This window comes from Petaurus breviceps, unplaced genomic scaffold (genome assembly GCF_028583685.1).
Source record: "Petaurus breviceps papuanus isolate PSGF00001 unplaced genomic scaffold, PetGlider_PUasm1.0 175, whole genome shotgun sequence".
Classification (NCBI taxonomy): Eukaryota; Metazoa; Chordata; class Mammalia; order Diprotodontia; family Petauridae; genus Petaurus; species Petaurus breviceps.
This window is the reverse complement of record NW_027185764.1, coordinates 49,805,922-49,822,434: the sequence shown is the minus strand read 5'-3', so window position 1 is coordinate 49,822,434 and position 16,513 is coordinate 49,805,922. Positions and strand designations below refer to the sequence as shown.

The 16,513-nt window shown below is 38.4% G+C and overlaps 1 protein-coding gene across 6 annotated transcripts in view; it reads left to right on the top strand.

Annotated features, from left to right (window-relative positions):
- Window positions 1–16,513, top strand: part of MCTP1 (multiple C2 and transmembrane domain containing 1) — a 495,837-nt gene that overhangs the window by 128,954 nt on the left and 350,370 nt on the right. For all 6 annotated transcript variants that reach the window (XM_069085117.1, XM_069085113.1, XM_069085116.1 and 3 more), the window contains exon 3: window positions 6,910–7,052. In XM_069085117.1, the coding sequence (XP_068941218.1) occupies window positions 6,910–7,052 (143 nt within the window). The remainder of the gene's footprint in view (window positions 1–6,909; window positions 7,053–16,513) is intronic.

The window sequence follows — 16,513 nt, the reverse complement described above, 5'->3', positions numbered from 1 at the left end:
AAATTTGGATCCACAGAGAATCCTTCAGCATAGAAAGTGTGCTCCTCAAACTCTGGTTTGGAGAGAGTATGTCTTAAAATAATTTGATAAGTGTTAGTGCCATCTTGTGGTAAGATTAAATATTGCATCTGAGAAGGCGACGATGGCCGGGGCTACTGATGTGTGAATGGAGAAACCCCAAAGCAAAGGAGTATTGTTGTGTTTTTCCTTTTCTTTTGTAGAATAGAAATTGTTCATAATTTTTCACCATTTTTAATTCAGTGGCATGCCTATTGCAAACAGCTCTGCCATTTGATGTAAGCCATAATCTAATCATATAGTATTGGACTGGAAGTCCAAACCCTTTTTCTAGACCCAGTCATTTGGTCTCCATATGCCTCAGGACTGACATCTGCACAAATGTAGAGGTTAAACCATATCATCTCTGAGTTTCGTTCTAAATCTAATTATCTTTAACTGCGTTAATAATAATAATAAATCTGGGTTTAATATAGTGCTTTACAATTTACAGAGAGCTTTATGTCTCTTATCTCATTTGATCCTCACCATAACCTTTCAAGCAGTGCTATTATTTTCTTTATTTTTCAGAGAGTAAAACTGAAGCTCATAAATTTTAATAACATATCCCAGGGTCATACAGCTACTGTCAGGATTTGAACTGAGGCCTTTCTTTTTCTAAATCCAGCTCTCTATATATTGTGGGAAATGCTTCTAATACTACAAAATAATATAAAAACCTAAGTCATTAATCTTAGAAATAATGAGATACTAGGGTAATAATGAGAAAACCATGGCCCACATATGTTAAGTGATTGGCAGAAGTCTTAACTGATGTCTTCTGATTACAAATTCAGTGCTATTTCTTTATTACATTCTTTTAAAAATCATTAGTTCAGTTCAAACCCATCCTCAGACACTTAACACTTACTAGCCATGTGACCTTGGGTAAGTCGCTTAACCCCAATTGCCCTCCAAAAACAAAAAGAAAAATTGAAAAAAAATCATTAGTTCTTACATTCTTTAATCAACTTAAATCAGTTGAATTTTTAAAAAGAACAGTTGTTATTAGAAATATGGGTTCCTGGGGCAAGCAGCATAAAAATGCATGAGAAAATTAAGTGTGATTTCTGATGGAAAAACAATACAAGATAATTGTGACAAGTTCTCTCCTCTGACATTGCCAACACAATGGTGCAATCTTTATCACCTCATATCAGAATTATTGCACTAGCCTTCTGCTTAGTCTCCCTGGCTCAAGGCTGTCCTCAGCGCAGTGCATCATCTGCTTAGGTGTCTAATCGATCTTCTTAAAATGTCACCCTCACCCTTCTATTCAGCAAACTTCAGGTGTTGTCTGTTGCCTCCGGGGTCAAATATACAATCCTAGTTTTACTATTCACTGTCTTTCACAACCAGGCCCTCCCCCACCTTCTCAGTACTCTTACACCTTACTCTCCACTGTGTATTCTGCAAGCCAGTGACACTGGCCTCCTTGGTGTTACATTCACAAGATGCTCCATGTCTTGCCTTTGCCTTTTCACTGGGGGTCCCTTATTCCTTGAATTCTCTTTCGCCATCTCCATCTCCTGGCTTCAGGTACCAGCTAAAATCCCATCTTCTATAAGAAACCTTTCCTGAGCTTCCTTAATGCTAGGTCCTCTACTATGTTAATTATCTCCATTTTATCCTGCATATACCTTGTTTGCACAAAGCTGGTTGTAATGTTTCTCCTAATAGACTGTGAGTTCTTTGAGAGCAAGAACTATCTTTTGCCTGGCACATAGTAGGTGTTTAATAAATTCTTGTTGACTTGTAGACTGACTGACTGAGGTGGAGGTGGGGGATGTTGGTTACTGTGTTGGCAGTTGTGTTTTATTCATGGGGCACGATAGCTTGCTGTTTTAATTCATTAATCTTGCTAAGTCATTGAAAGTAGATACACTTTGGTATTGTGGATAAAGAATCAACCTCGAAGTCTAGATGACTTGGATTCTAGCCCTGCCTCTTACACTTCCTAGAAGGATAATGGGGGCAAATCACTTTGACCTAGTGCCCTCCCATCCCCAGTAACTTTCTAAGAATATGAATTGGAAATGAGTTCATACCTGCATTGGAAGTGGTTTGGGGAGTTCCATTCATCAGGGAAATCACAGATACAGACCAAAAAAAGCCCTAAAAAAACTAGGTGCTGTTAAAATATTTATGAAGTCAGTCACCAAGCATTTATTAAACACTTTTGCTGGATCTTGAGACTGATTCTTGGTTGCCCCACCCTGTTTTCAGCTCTGTTTCCAGTTCTCTACATAGCAAATAAAGAGATTGGATATTTCAAAAAGAAACACCTAAAATGATAAGGGATCCAAACCAGTCCAAATCGTCAAGTTGAGAGCTTGAAAGGGGACTTAAAATAAGGTAGGCTTTGTTCAAGTAAAAATGTAATAAAAATTAAAAATAGAACATAGCATCTGTCACAGGAAGTGCTTTAGAAAGAGGAATTTATCAAACTCCATTCTACAGTATTAAATAAGGAAGTGATGGTGATGCATTGACAGGAATGACCCACATGGAGTAGAGTGTGCACTTTGAGGTGTTTTTCCACTAGTTGTTATGGAATTGTACTGAGCCATTTGCAGTCTCTAGCCCAGTTCATTTTGTGGTTCAGTGAAATACATCTGGGGTATGGCTGGCCAAGGTTTTTAATTGAATCTGTCATCTGGCCTCATTAGCACTAAGCTCCAGCCAAGTGAACCACAAATTCTATCAATTTGCACTTGTGGGGCCTTTTTTGGTAAGTGTTCACAAGGTTTTTTTTTTCATCTGTGCATGTTCATCTCCCTAGATTAAAAAATTCAACCAACATTTATTAAAAATCTTCTATGGTAGGTGGCACAATGGATAGAATGCTGAATCTGGAGTCAGGAAGACTCATCTTCCTGAATTTGAATCCAGTCTCAGACACTTACTAGCATATGACCCTGGGCAAATCATTTCACTCTATTTGCCTCAGTTTCCTCATCTGTAAAATGAGCTGGAGGAGAAAATAGCAAACCATTCCAGTGTCTTTGACAAGAAATGGGATCACAAAGATTTGGATATGAGTGAAAAACAATAGCAGAACCACATGCACAATGCAGTTCATTCATCAGGCTTTAATAGCAGAAAGACCCCTCATATAGACAAATCATCACATGCCCTTGAGGAGGCCGTATTATACTAGGGGGATAAAACATGTGTACAAACAAGTTAACAAGATGTAATACCAAGTAATTCAGGAGGCAGAAGATATTTACAGAGGGTGCGAGAGGGAGAACTGTACTAGGAAAGTCATTGTTTAGGAAGTTATTCTTGAGCTATTCTGTGAGGGAAGTGAGAGATTCTAAGATGTGGGAGGAAGGGAACCAGTACAGGCTGGATATTGGAGACAGACAGCCTGAGCAAAGAGACAGAGGTAAAATATGAAATGTTGTGTATAGGCAGCAACTAAGAAGTTTGATTGATGGGAACATCCTATGCATGAAGGGGAGAGGGGTATAAAATAAGGGGGAAAGACATTAGGAATCAGATTGTAAAGGCTTTAAATGCCAAGCTAAAGATTTTGTATTTTATTCTAGAGGTAATAGGGAGCCATTGAAGAGTAAGGGAACAGTGTGTAGATCGTTGTTTTAGAGATATCAGCTTGGTAATGGGACAGTGGATGGATTGGAAGGAGGATTTAGAAACAGAGAGCCCAGTTTTAGAAGACTCTTGCAATAGTCTAGGCAAGATGTGATGGGGGCTTGAACCAAGTTAGAAGTCACATGACAAGAGAGAGGAGGGAATAAATATAGATGTGATAGAAGTAGAATTGATAAGACTTTACAACAGATCTGATAATGAGAGTGATGTTTCCGTAGAGTCAGTGATGGCAGTGATGGGGGCATTCTCCTTGGCAGAAATAGGGAGGTTTGGGAAAAGGAGTGAATTTTGAGTGAGATATAATGAGTGCTGATTTGGACATGTTGAGTTTCAGTTGCCTGAGACTTCTAGGTAAATATATCCAATAGTCTATTAGTCCTTTGTTAATGAAGGAGCAGAGTTGAGGAGAGAAATTAGGACTAGATATATAGATTTGGGAATTACCTGGTTGGGGTGATAATTGAGCCTAGGGAAGCTAGTGGGATCATCCAAAGAGAAAATGTAGACAGAAGACAGTCCAAGACAAAGCCTTGAGGCTATTCCCATGCTTAATGGGTAGAAACAGGAATCCATGATCTAGTGAAGAAGACAGAGATGGAATGATCAGAGAGATAAAGGAGGAGGATGAAAAAGAGAGCAATGGGGGCGGCCAGGTAGCACAGTAAGTAAGAGCACCGGCCCCAGTGTCAGGATGACCTGGGGATCGAATTCCGGGCTCAGACACTTAGCACCCACCCAGAAAGACCTGGCCGTGTAACCTTGAGCAAGTTACTTAATCCCACTTGCTTAGGGGCATCCAGGTGGTTCAGTGAGTAAGAGCACCGGCCCCAGTGTCAGGATGACCTGGGGATCGAATCTGGGCTCTGATACTTAGCACCACACCCAGAAATAACTGGCCGTGTAACCTTGAGCAAGTTACTTAACCCCAATTGCTTAAAAAAAAAAGCAATGCCATTCAAACCAAGGGAGGAGAAAATATCCAGAAAGGAATCATTTGTGTTTATGAAGATGCAAAATAGTTTAAGTAGAATGAAGACTGAAAAAGGAAAAGTCAATGGATTTAGCAGTTGTGATGGTCGTTGACTTTGGAGAGAGCACTTTCAGTTGAGTGATGAGGCTGGAAGCCACATTACTAGGAGTGGAGATGTGAATGAGAGTTATAGAATGTAGACAGATCCTCCTATACTACAGAAGGAATAAGGATGTGATTTCCTTAGGTTAGGACCATGTACTTCAATTTATTCATCTCTCCCCCTGAAACCTAATGTAATACATTGCACAGTTAATACCGTGGTTACTTTGCTATTTGAACACAGACAATTATAGTCAATTTTCATATTTTTTATCTACGTAAACATATCTTGGAAGGGGTTCTAAGGCCCTGTTTTGTTTGGTAAAGTAGATTTGGAGTCTTTCACACATCAACTCAACGTAAGCTAACATTAACTTATTAGATAACCTTCAAGAGCTGCTGTAGCCTACAAACTCATCATCTTGCAGGTTTCCTAGTAATAAGCTTCTGCCATTTGAGCTAGTTCTCAGACAGCAGACAGTCAACCAGAGGACCAAACTTGATGTTTTTCTTCTTTGTAGGCTCTTCCAGAGCTGATATTCTGATCCCATAGGTTTTTTTTTGGTCTTTTTGGAGGAGGAAAGGCAGGGCAATAGGGGTTAAGTGACTTGCCCAAGGTCACACGGCTAGTAAGTGTTAAGTGTCTGAGGCCGGATTTGTACTTAGGTCCTCCTAACTCTGGGGCTGGTGCTCTATTATTCACTGTGCCACCTAGCCACCCCTCCCTTAGTCTTTTGAGAAGCCATGGTTCACCAGGGACCACGATGAAGTACTGGGCTAGAGATTTAGTAGGGGGCAAGCAAGTGTCTTTTCCAGAATTCAGGGTGAACAATTGGAGCAAAAAGAGATGAGGACCCCAAGTAAGGAGACTGCAGCAGGGACAGGATTCCAGGAGCAAGGCTCCAGATGTTGAACAGATGTTTTCTGCCTCACTCTTGCAGCTTTACATGGTTCTGTGGAGTCATATCCTTCTTTATATGGTTCTTCCTACCTCTCCCTACCTTGTGGAGGTAGGAGCAATCTGAGCCTAGGTAATTAGGAACATGTAACTGAGAAGTGGGCAGAAAATTGCAGCGACCTCTCACAGGCAGATTATGATATATTATTTCTCATGGCAAGCTGTTTAATGTAGCGATCCTTACTCCCTTTGCATTAAAAGTGAAGCTGTAATGAAAAAGAAGGCACTGTCCATTAAAATACCTTCACTCTTTTCATTTGTCAAATGAAACTTTTTTTTTAATTCTGGCATCATCAACTTGAATTGAATATTGCTTTTTTGACCATGTTAGTTTTTCAAATAAGTTACCCTTGTAGAAGCAATTACTTAGCATTAAAAAAGCCACCCTCTGCCTCGAGTCAAAAACTAGCAATATCTGTATCATATTGTAGGGATTATAGGTCCATAGAGCTAGAAATAGAAGTTAATTTAGAGGTAATTTGCAAATTACCTCTAAGGAATTAATTCGAACCCCTTCATTTTACAGATGAAGAAACCGAGGCCCAGAGAGGTCACTTGAGTTGCCCAAGGTCATACAAGTAACAAGTGGAATAGGTGGATGCCAAGCCAGGTTCTTTTACTATAAATCTATGCCATGCATGGAAGGATGTTGATTTCACACAAAAGAAAAAAAAACAATAAAATTAAGGGCATAGCAGCAGAAGGAAAAAAAAAGGTTAGTTAATAGTGGAGTGACCCTGGGCAAGTGACAGCTTCCCCACAGTCTTAGGTTTTTCATCAGTAAAATGAAGCTAATAAGAGCACCTACCTGTCAGGGCTGTTGTGAGGATCATATCAAATGACATGTTATCCTTAAAGTGTTTTTGCAACTCTCAAAGCACTATACATATACATATATATGTTACCGTCTGTTATTATTGTCAGTACTTGAATTAAATATCTCAGTATAGAAACCCTTGTTGCTGCTGTTATAATTATTCGTACTAGGATAAGGTTTCCCTATAAAGAAGATAAAACTTGTCCAGATATAATAATATCTTGACTGATTTTTCAGTAAGGAAAACAAGACAAAAGATCTGTAAGTCTTATTTTTCTCATAGGATGTTCTTCATGATCTTCTGTTACACATTTTGTGATTGGAGCCACCTTTCCTGTTTGCATGATGACATAATTAACGTGGATCATTGTGCCTCTCTCTAAACAGGGACAAGTGATCCATACGTGAAGTTTAAAATTGGAGGAAAAGAAGTTTTTAGAAGTAAAATAATACACAAGAATCTCAATCCGGTGTGGGAGGAAAAAACTTGCATTCTTATTGATCACCCTAGAGAGCCTCTGTACATAAAGGTGAGCTACTTTTTTCTTTCATCCTAATGGAAGGTGCCATAGAGATGCTTGCTTATTAAAGCTGTCTTCTCTGCCTAAAGAGAGTTTGCACTAGAGGAGGTTCTCTCTACCATGTTTTTAGCAGTCTTTCCCACTGTCATTGTTTGTCCTTCATTCTCAAAGAGAACCAATGACACCATGATGGCGATGTCTTGACTCGATCGTTTATTGGATTTAAATGAGGCAGAACTGAGAAAAGTCATTAGTCTCATTCTCTTCCAGAGTCATCAAAGTCCAGTGGAGACAAAAATCAAGATGACTGGCCCAAGGGCAGCTAGGTGGCACAGTTAATAGAGCACCAGCCCTGGAGTCAGGAGGACCTGAGTTCAAATACGGCCTCAGACACTTAACACACACACACACACACACACACACACACACACACACACACACACACAAAACTAGTCATTTGACCTTGGGCAAGTCACTTAACCCCAATTGCCCTGCAAAAAGCAAAAACAAACAAACAATAAAGATGACTGGCCCAAGATGTAGTTAATGACTTTGGCCTTTCTAAATTATGTCTTTCCCCCCACATCTCAGTTTGTCTGAGACTGTACCATTCAATGAATAACGGTTAGGTAAGAATTGAGACAGAAGATTTTGCCATCACAAAAATATCAGTCTCGGATGGGAAATCCCTCAGTTTCAGCCCAAAGCAGAAAACAATTGCTATCTCATTCTAAGCAATCAAAATCCAAACAGTGAACCACAGAGGCTTGGGCTGGGGCTATTATTGAATTGCCTACTGTTCATGAATTTGCAAAAGAATGTAGAAGTGTAGAAGAGAGTTTGTACATTCTTGTCCAAAAATTGAACTGAATTAGAGAGGGAAAGATTGGATTAAATTGAATTATTTTGTGGTGAAGTCCTTTAGTCATACAGGACTGTGCACTACATCCATTCAACAAATGTTTATTATGTGTGCAAGGAAAAAGATAACAAAAATGAAAAACAACAGTCTCTGTCATCAAAAAGTTTACAACCTCAAGGGGATGAGGGAAGAAACATAATCAAAGAGGAGCTCTAATATACTTAGAATATTATAAAGACAGAGAGTAACAGAGAGGAAGAAACGGTGGCCTTTATCCCCTTGGAACTTTTTCTTTTCTCTTTTTACCCTACATGGAGAACAGATCAGAATGCAGCAGGATCCTGGGTCTTAGACTCGCATGAGAGAAGTTCTCCAGGGAAATGAATGTAATATTATGCCTACCAGTCCCAAGAAGGGAATTCCAGTCCAGAAAGAGGAGAGAGAAGGAGAGGCTCATAACCTCTTTAACTGACAGAAGCTGTGAAGAGGGCAACCAGCTGGACAAGTGGTTTATTTGTCCTTTGTTCGCCAAGAGGACCGATGACATCAAGAAGATGATACTTAGATTTGCAAGTGAATTGGATTTAAATGAGGAAGGGCTGTGCAAAGTCACCAGCCTCACTCTCCAGAGTCATTTGAGTCCAGTGGCAAGACATAAGTCAGGACACCTGGAGATGGCCCCTTGCCAAGTGGTAAAAATTCCACAGCACTAGCTTCTTGGGTAGAAAGGGGCATTTCTTTAGTGGTATGAATAGAGATGCAGCCTTCTAGCAATAGCAGGAGAATATTCTGGCTAGCACCATCTTTGAGAGTTGCCTGTTTAGCAGCTCTGAGTTCAAGAGTTCAGGGAAATTGCCTTTTACCCAGGGAAGGGGAATTCCTGTGCAGTATCAGCCTCTTAGGGGAGAGAACATTATTATATGCATGCCTCTTGAAGGTGAAAGAGTACAAGGAAGTCCAAGATTCAATAGAGAGAAGCAAATGACTCCGATTTCACTCTCCTCTTTTGACTTCCCTAACAAATCTGAAACTTATACTGAGTGCTTGCTTGCTGACTGTCTGAATTTTGATGCCTGCAGGCTAAAAGTCAACTTAAGACTTTCCTGGCTCACCAATGTGCCAAAGCCTTTGTTCAGAGTGGAACTCTGCCAGCAGACTTCTAAAAAATGAGTCAGTTTGATGTAGATCTCAAGTCACTTAGTGTGACCAGGTGTAGATGAAGGGGAAGCAAGGAAGACTCAATAGTATACAGAATCTATTTTTAAGATCTCTAATTAAAAACAGACTATATTTTTGAATCCATAAATCACCTACAGATTTATAAGTAGAAACATTGTTGACCATTACAGCTAATGGAAAATCCAAAATGTATGGTCCAGTGTTTTTAGTTGACATTTGCCCATCTGTGAGACTCTGGGCTTTGACAGTAAGAACTCATTTCTGCTGCCCCATTCTTTTATACACTTCAGTCAAAAGTACTAGATCAAAGTAAGAAGAGGAAGGGAAAAAGGGATACTGGCTGTGAGATTGTGGCTAATTACCCAGTCAAAGGCAGAGTGGCTAATTAGCAGTTAAAAGAAAGTTGAGGTATAATGCTTTATGAAAAAGACATATTTATCCCATGAAGGCTCCCCCCCACTTTCCAATGAATCAACAGTCCTATACCCTCTCTACTTATGTATAATTATATGGCTAAATGAATCAGTTATTTGCAGAGGAACTCAAGACACCATTTGAGCCAAAAAAGGAGAATTGCTTTTTTCCTCCAATAGATGTAAAGGGTTATAACTTCCGTAATCCTTGTTCTTGGTGTCCTTCTTACATCATACATTTATTAGAGTCATTTTATTCATATAAACATGAGATGCACAAATTTAGAGACATCTTTGCTACAAATATTCATATGCCCCTGACCTATGGTAGAGCCTTCCAAGCTCATATTGGTCTGATCAGTCACAGTCAGACACACTTGACCCCAACATAGTGATGTCATTTTGGTCCTCTTCCAGAACAAGGGACAACAACCACACAGCCAACCATTAGAACTATTGGGTTACCAAATAATATATCTTGTGTACTTGCCCCTTATTAGTGTATAAGCTCAAAGAACCATGTCCTATTTTTTAGTCAAATTTCTCCTAATTCCTAGGCACAGTGCCCTAAACATAACAATTAATAAACAGCTGTTGGATAAATGAAATTGTTTCTTTCTCTTCCCTCAGTAGAGAGGGAAAGCAGAAGCAAAGTCTCAAAGTTGAATACCCTTATTTTGGTTTCATTTCTCAATCACTTTCATCCTTACCCTTTTGCTATTCCCATCATCAGATCCTATTTTGGTCTTTCTTCTGTGTCATGAATATTCACTCACTGCCAAGTCCTGCTGGTATTTCTACCATAACACCTCATGACTCCATTCCTTCCTCTCACCACCACAGCCAGATTTAAGGACTCATTTTATATAATAATTCAGTCTCCTATCTAGGTCTTTGGCATCTTTTCCTTTCTATCTGCCTTCTCTACTGCCACTAGTAGCTCTTATGACCACACCTCTCCTCTCCTCAGAACCTTGCAGCATTTTTCCATTGCTTTCCATTTCTCTCTAGTCACTTTCATCAGTCTGAACATACCTTCTATGTATTGCCTGTCACCATTCTGTAGACATTTTTCACTCTAGACCAATAAACCTTTCTTTTCTTCATCTCTGTTTCCCTATTCGTGTCTTCTGGACTTTGTGCAACCAAGACTACATACCTGAAAAGCAACCTATTTCTTTTGGTATTCCAAAACCTGTATCCATTTAACTTTTGAAAATCAGTGTCTCTCATTTTCTGACTATATCTAATTATATAGCCAAAGAGAAAGGCAAATTATAATAACTCTTTTGATTTATATTAAGTATAATTATTTAAAAAGAATAGTGCACAGTTGTTCTCCATCTCCAAAGAGATCAGAAATGAATTCATAAAGTATAATAGTATAAATCAAAATTACCTGTTCACAGAGCCTCACAGTGGCCCTCAGACATCATCTGGTCTATTTTCTATCTGAATTATGAATGTTGCATGAAATGTGAGAAATCATGAAATTAGTTCTGAAGGTCTTTAGAAGATTATGAATACCTATTTCTAGAGTGTTTTAAGGCAAGTATGGGCTGGAGAAAAGCAATGAAATGGAATTTGGGGGTATCCATCAAATTCTTAAATTCCACTAGGGATTGATTGATTATTCTGTTGGCATTATATTATATTGCACGATTTCTTCTAGCTATATATAAGCTGCTTATATACATTAAAATGCACAATTCAAATAGAAAATAATATTTTAAAGAGCATTTTTAAAAGTATTTTAAAGGACAACTGTCACAAGCCCTGCAAGAGTGAGAATTAGGGGCAGCCGGGTAGCACAGCAAGTAAGAGCACCGGCTTCAGTGTCGGGATGACCTGGGGATCCAATATGGGCTCAGAAACCTAGCACCCATCCAGAAACACCTGGCCATTTAACCTTGAGCAAGTTACTTAACCCCAATTGCTTAGGGGTGGCCAGGTGGCTCAGCGAGTAAGAGCACTGGCTCCAGTGTTGGGATGACCTGGGGGAGCGAATCCGGGCTCAGATACTTAGCACCACACCCAGAAATAACTGGCCATGTAACCTTGAGCAAGTTACTTAACCCTGATTGCTTTAAAAAAAAAAAAAAGAGTGAGGATTAGCCGAAGCCCTACCCCCAGGGGCACAAGTAGAACTCGGCTGCCCACCAGTCAACACCAAGATCAACCCTCACTGATGTCATGCAATGTCAGTCTCAGGTGGCAACAAGTAGTATCAGGAACTGAGGCTGGACATGGGCAACTTCTTCTGGGGTTCCAAGGGTTATACTCAAAAAAACTAGTATTGTTGATGTGATCTATAACAAATCTATTAATAAGCGTGTCCCAAACCAAGAGACTGGTGTAGAACTGCAGTGTGCTCATCACTAGAATTCCATTACATCAGCAGTAGCTGTTCTGCCTCTGGGCAGGAAGAAAGGAGCAAAAAAGACTTCCTGCAGGAGAAATTTTGCATAAGAAGAACCAGAAGAAATCCAGAAGAGGAGTGGAAGAATGGCAAGATCAGCCTACTTCTGGAAGACTGCTTTCACTCCTATGTATTTTCTCAAGGCCAGGCCAGTGTGGCTGAACAGATGGCTACATCCTGGAGAGTGAGGAACCGTAGTTCTACTTTTAAAAGGTTAAAGCCTAAAAGGGCAAATAAACCCTGACTCTGAGATCCACTAATGGAATAAATACCAAAATTGAAAGAAGAAAAAAAAACAACCAAAATATCTTTCCTAGAATCTCTCATCCACTGCACTACCTAGCTTATTGTCAGACAATAAACAGTTTCATTTAAGTACTGAATTAAAAAAAAAATACAAATTAACCATTCTGTAGAAATCAATAATAATAATAAGACTAAGAAGTAGCATTTTTGTACTTCTTTAAGGTTTCCAAATTCTTTACAAAAATTACCACATTTGATCTTCAGAACAACCCTTGAAAGTCAGTGCTATCATTATCCTTGGTTTATAGATCAGGAAACTGAGGCAAATATAGGGAGAGTGACTTGCCCACAGTCACACATCTAATGTCTGAGGTTGAATTTGCAGTCAGGTCTTCCTGACTTCCTGACTCCAGGCCTAGATCTCTATCCACTACACCACCTAGATACCCCTATTATTATTGTTGTTGTTGTTTTACAGCTCAGGAAACTGAGGCAAATAGATATGAAATTATTCGCCCTGAGACACATAAGGTAGCTAGTGAATGTCTGAGTTTGGATTTGAACTCAGGTCTTCCTGAATTCCTGATTCCAGGCCCAGTTCTCTATTCACTATACTACCTATCTGCCCCAAGTATATATAGATGTGTGCGTATATTTATTATTTTCACATTAGAACTCTTTCACATAGGAAAGAAGAAATAAGGTATTTTCCCTTATTTCATATTATTATTGATAACAATATTAATAACAACAGTAATAATGATACACATACAGCTTTTTACAGTTTACAAAATGTTTTCCTCACAACTTTATGAGTTTAGCAAAAATTGTTTTCGAATTTATAGAAGAGGAATCTGGGACAAATAATGCTGTGGGTTCTTATGTCTTATTTTGTATTATGAAAAAAAATGAAGTTTTAGCCAATAAGCTACTTACATTAACTTCTTTTTTAAAAAGGACTTAAGAAGTAAAGGAGAAAACATTTAAGCTCTTTGAAGATAGAAAAATTAATATTTTCTCATACTTTTATAGTATTCTACATTTTCCAAATTCCTTGCTTGGTTTTTAATTAGATAGTCACAATATTTCTGTGAGTTTGGGAAGGTGTATGTTTTAGATGCAGTCTCTGGCTTTAATTGGTGGGGGGTTCCCTAAGTATCTACACCAACTTTTCTTTTTCTGTGTCTCAGCACACAAAAGGAACAATCTAAATATGATCCATTGGCGACTGTGACATTTTCAAATACTAGAATTACCTGAAAATTGCAACATTTTCATTTTCTCTCCCTTTTCTCAGTGGAATGCTTGATTTTGATGTCTTACACATGTCTTCTATGATAGGAAACTAATCTTGCTTGGAAAATATCTTAGTAAGTATTGGAGTCTGTAGTGACAGGTGATGTAAAAATGTACCAGTAGTTGGAAATGTATGGCTCTAAAGAATGCCCGTCATACCTATAGTTAAAGGAAATTGAGGTCCATGACTACTTATACTTATATCTCTAAAGCATCAAGGGAAAACCAAATCCGGTTTTGAACCAAGGTTATAAAATCACATTAAAGTGTGCAAAGTTATAACACTTCCAGTTTTTTTTAAATCAATAGTTCATTTTAAAAATTCTGGAGCTGTCATTTCTATGGACTATGCACTTTATAAGTTATTTATGTTCAATTTAATTAGTTTGAAACAACTTAACTTTGGATTTTACGTGTGTTAGATGAAAATGGGATTGTTCCTATTTCTGTGGTTTGCTTTCTCCTATGGGGTTGTTGGCAAGGTGGAGTAGGAAACAGAGACTGGAATAAGAATTGTAATAAGGTAGCAATAGACATAGATGAGACAAGAGCCTTTGAACCCTCTTTGAATCTACAATGCTGCTCTGGTCCGCTGCTTAAATAATGTGATGTGTTCAGCTCTGATAAAGGAGTACATCAATTTCAGAGGCTGTTGAAATGAATTGAAATTCTAAATTGGCCCTTCACTGCCACTATCATTCAAAGACCCAGAATCAGCACCCAGGGTCATAGTGGAAGTGGGCGAAGTGGTATGGGGTGGGAAGGGTTGGGCATATATTTATATAAACTCCCACTTTTGGGAGCCAATTCTCTGTCAAGAATTAGAGATCCACCAGGTATTAAATTAAAATAGAGGGTTTTCACAGAAGGCATCTCCAGTTAGGGCCATTCCAACTGTTATCAAGCTTGTTGTCATAACACACATGGAAAATTCTTTGATACTGGGTAAGAATGCCTTGAGTTTGAAATTGTACCAGGTAATAATCAAAAGTGCAAAAGGCTGATTTATTTTGCATTTTGCTAAATGGTTCAACATTGTTCCCTGTCTCAAAGATTATATCTAAGCAGATTCTAAATTACTCAAAAGAATGTTTTAGATCAATTAACTAGAAGCAGGTCTCCAGTGCCAGCTGAAACGTGGTTACAATAACAAAACCTCCAACCTCTTGAGCAAAAGTTCTTTTAGACCACAGATATTTTTGCATTCACTGTGCATTTTGTATTCTTCTGTTTGTACCATCCATCACACATGACTCTAAAGCAGTCAGGCATCTCAGCTGTTTGTCCCTGTGTTGTTAAAGGGTGAAAACACCATTTCTCCACTTGTTTTTCATTTATGCCTGATTTTCTGGGGACAACTGGGAATTGACCATCAGTGCTTACTTAAAACAGGAATGTAATTAGCTTCTCATGTTTTTAATTTGTTCTGTGCCATTCCTTGAACCTCAAACCAAAAGTGAAGTATGAATCAGCCAGCATTAATTTTTTTTTCTCAAATGCTGTCATATTACATGAGCTTGATTTATTTCTCCATATTTGATGGACTGAGCCCTTCACAAAATGCACTTAATTTTATATTAAAAATCATCAGAAAACTGCTGCAAAAGCAGTTTGCCATTATTTTTTTGAAATTCAATACACCCCCCTAAGATAGCTAGCTATAGGAACTGGAAAATGGAATGATACAAATAAATTGCTTAATTCAGTTACACTAACTTCCACATAGCGATTTTAGTCTTGACTCCCAGTGGGGTCCTTAATTTTATTGGCTGAACTCAGTACCTATTATAGAGACACATCCTGAGTTTTGTCCCTATGTTGTCAGGCTTCTTGATAGGATATTCAGTCATTCTGGGGCCCATAAACTCTACTAGTTTAAGATGTTAACATGTTCAAATGCAAATGTAGATGCACAGGGCTAAGTTTCTTCTGCCAAGCACACAGGGCTATATGGAAATGAGGCATTGGTATTATTAATTAAAAATAAACAAAAATGAGATAAGGCTCACGTTTCTCAGGGTTTAGTACTTGTTGCCTTGAGAATTGAAGTAACTACTTAAAATTTTATTTAGCTTTATGGTACATTCCAGAAGATTTTCTTTTTCTTATGTTCCCTGGAGTAGATTGTGGAGTTGCTGAGTCCCTAGGGGTCTTCTAAATTTCTGAAACAGGAATTTAGGAAACAGTGGGACTTTAATTTCCCATTTCTTCCCCCATTCTATCTGCTTATTGTCCCAGGGATTTCACTTATAACTGCCTTCCCTCTGGATAAGGAATAATGTCTAGGTACTGAAAGGAGCTAATACCTTAATGAAGCAATGTTAGCTTTCAGTGTTATTCACTCCCATATTTTTCTTTTTATTCATGGATTCTTAAGATGGGTCTGTGAACTTTTTAAAAAATTTGATAGCTATATATTTTGTTTTATGCATTTAAAACTGATATTCTGAGAATGCATCCTTATAAGCTTTATCATACTGCTAGAGGACTATATAATACTAAAAAGGTTAAGAATCCCTAATATAAGCAGAGAACTGAGGTAAATACCTAGATGATTAAGGCAAAAAGAAAACCCTTGAAAATTATGAAAAAGAGTAGTCTGGAGTTTCGTTATTTAGGTTGGTCCTGCTAAAGTCTTCCTCTAACCCTTATTTCCTGTCTTCTGTTGATTTATGCCAGTGTGTTAGCTTTGGCATCTCTCTGTGACACTGGAAGGCTTTTGTACACCCACAATGTTCTCATTGTGTTTCAATTTATAATCCCAGGAGATAAAGAAGTATTGGTGTAAATTGATTGGTATAGAGTGGCTGGTAGAAAGTATTGTATTTTGGTATAGTTTTTGTCTTGTAAAATTCAATCCTGAATTTTATATACTGAGATATGCATTTGTTTTATCAGATGTATCACGGGTTCTTGCAATGTATATCTAGGGCATGTTTATGATCAATATCCAGGGACAAGGGATCAATAAGTTTTGCTTTGCTTGTTTTTAATTACATGTGAGGAAACTAGATGGCACTATGGATAGAGCACTGGACCTGGAGTCAGGAAGACT